The 2,500-nt window shown below is 41.7% G+C and overlaps 1 protein-coding gene across 5 annotated transcripts in view; it reads left to right on the top strand.

Moving 5' to 3' along the window:
• Positions 1–2,500, top strand: part of LOC121688002 (partitioning defective 3 homolog) — a 291,825-nt gene that overhangs the window by 131,374 nt on the left and 157,951 nt on the right. For all 5 annotated transcript variants that reach the window (XR_006024477.1, XM_042067282.1, XM_042067284.1 and 2 more), the window contains one exon: positions 2,174–2,500. This exon is cut by the window's right edge and continues 116 nt beyond it. Coding sequence is in view for 4 of the 5 variants with exons in the window: in XM_042067282.1 (XP_041923216.1) it covers positions 2,174–2,500 (327 nt within the window). In the remaining variant the exon portion in view is untranslated. The remainder of the gene's footprint in view (positions 1–2,173) is intronic.

Below are 2,500 nucleotides of genomic sequence, written 5' to 3'. Positions count from 1 at the left end.
CAAACAGAGAGAGAGAGAGAGAGAGAGAGAGAGAGAGAGAGAGAGAGAGAGAGAGAGAGAGAGAGAGACATTACATCTGCCTGCTTTATTGATATATTGCTCCTCTTCATTTACTAGAGTGGAAATAAGACAGGGAAATGTAGCCTTCAGATTTTTGACCACACTTATGACCCATATGAAAGGCAATTTTATATTACGGTTTTGTGTCAACATCCTCAGCACATCCTTGACAGGTTTACATTGTTGACTGTCAGACACAGATGGCACACAGGATTAGACCGGAGTGAAGGACTCAGCTGTAGATTAGTGATTGCTTTGGCTGAGGTGTCCACTTGTTTCCCCATACATCTGATTTTCCAAATGAACTTTTTAGTGCATTCAGTTGGTGGATTTGCACACTAGAAGTTATATATAAACTATATATAAAGAAGTTATATATAAAATTAAATTATTATTTAGTTTAGTTATTAATTGTTGTCAGGAAAAATCCTGTTATTATTTAGCAAAGATCTCATGGGCCCATGGGACCGTGATCAACAAGCATAAGATGCCATTCAAATTTTCTCCTGCTTGCTCTTAGCTGAGTGTTTGGGTACAAAACACACAAAAGAGGGATATTTAAAATCAGCCCTTTCCTGTGAATGCGGAAGTGAAATGTGGTAAAGATCTTTTAAAATCTAAACGATGAAGAGTGAGTTTCTGACTCCCTTTTTTGACTTCACCCCCATATTCCTTCTTGATTGTGCACCATGCCGAGATAATTCAAAGTGATAGTCTAATCTTATTGGATTGTTTTGCATGGATAAATATTTAGAGGTGGTTAATCTAGCTAAATGTAATGATGCATTGATGGAGTCATTTATTATTCAATCAGGAGCGGGTGCTGTATGATTAGCCAAGTGGCACAACTCGGCTCGTTAGCATGTAGTCAGCTGTTTACTTCATCTCTCGTTTTATTTCCTTGTGTGGGGTGGCAGAAATTACCATAAGAATGAGGAGGAATCCCAATGGCCTTGGCCTGTGTACTCATACAACGAGGTAAAGATACAGCAAAGCCAAGTAGTGTTTATTTCAGAGGAAGTGGCTTAGTACTTGTCAATAGCTCATTTGGATGAGTTCTGCACTGGTATCACGCAGGCGATAATGAGGAGACGAGAGAGCTCCATGGGCAGGATTGTTTATATCACGGTTTCACCTCCCAGAAGAAATCATCCTCCTAGACTTCAGCATGGGACTACATGGGCCAGGCTATCTATATGCTAAGTGGCTAAGCTGAAGTTTAAATAAGGCCTGTGACTAGCGGACTAAAAAGTATATTTATTTCGTCTTGCTTGAGTTCCTTGGACTGTTTGAGGAGCAGGATTGTGGTAACCTTAAGTGCACTTACCAAAACAATGAGGTTGGGACTAAATTTGCATGTAAACTTACCATGCCACTTTTGTTTTGTAATGCCAGAAAGACATGGTGGACTAACAATACCTAGTAACGCTGACAGTTTTAGTGAGTATAAATTGGGTGTGGGAATTATCTCAACATTAGAAGAATATTCAAATGCTGTCAAACAAAAAAATAACAATGTCCAAACTATTGATAAATTCGGATTCTAATTAGGCCCAATAATTCCAAGTTTTTCGTATTTCCAAAAACTTGGAGGGACCATTTGACTTAGATTTTATGCCACATGTTTGATCCTACCCTGTTGAGTCATTCCTCATATTATATATGGTGTTGTATTGACATGGTGTCATGGGACCAGAGTACCTTGTAGGCAAACAGGGGATAATATTTGATTATTGATATTCTGTTCCTATCAAATTGCTTAAGTAGCTCCCACAGTGGATTAAAATCACCATCTCTGGTACTAATGCTTACTTCTGCTTCCTCCCTAAGGCTTAGCGATTATGGAAATGGTAGATAATGTAATATGAGAATTAGCCTTCTTTCCAGCTGCTGGACCGTAATTAGCAACCGATTAACTATGCCATACTCCTGACCTCTCTATATTCCTGCCTTTTCACAAAAGCAGCAGCCACTGACTGCAACTTTAAACAGAGATGTCATGTAGCACAATGTGTTTTATCTTTTTGGCCTAATGTAATTACTGAATTACTCCTCCTCTGTGCGCGCACACACACACACACACATGCTGGCCTCTTTTTTTTTTCTTCTGCAGAGCACAGAACATGTTCAGACAAGCCATGCGCACTCCTCTTATCCTGTTCCACGTGGTGCCTGCCTCAAAGAAAGCCCAGTATGAGCAGCTGTCCCAGAGTGAGCTGGGTCATCAGGACTCCGGCCACTTCAGCCCGGACCTCTCTCAGAACTCTGGGGACCGCAACAACGTTGCGGTGGGAAGAAACGGTGGTGCGGGCATTGAATTCACCCCACAACGGATGTCGAGGAGTGGACCCCACCCCAACGTGAACCCACAGGCCAGTCTAGGCCATCCGGAGAGGGCAGATGTCTACCCTCCGGCACCTCTCAGCCCTGTGCTGAATAC

This window comes from Alosa sapidissima, chromosome 17 (genome assembly GCF_018492685.1).
Source record: "Alosa sapidissima isolate fAloSap1 chromosome 17, fAloSap1.pri, whole genome shotgun sequence".
Classification (NCBI taxonomy): domain Eukaryota; kingdom Metazoa; phylum Chordata; class Actinopteri; order Clupeiformes; family Clupeidae; genus Alosa; species Alosa sapidissima.
This window is presented reverse-complemented; position numbering and strand designations above follow the sequence as displayed.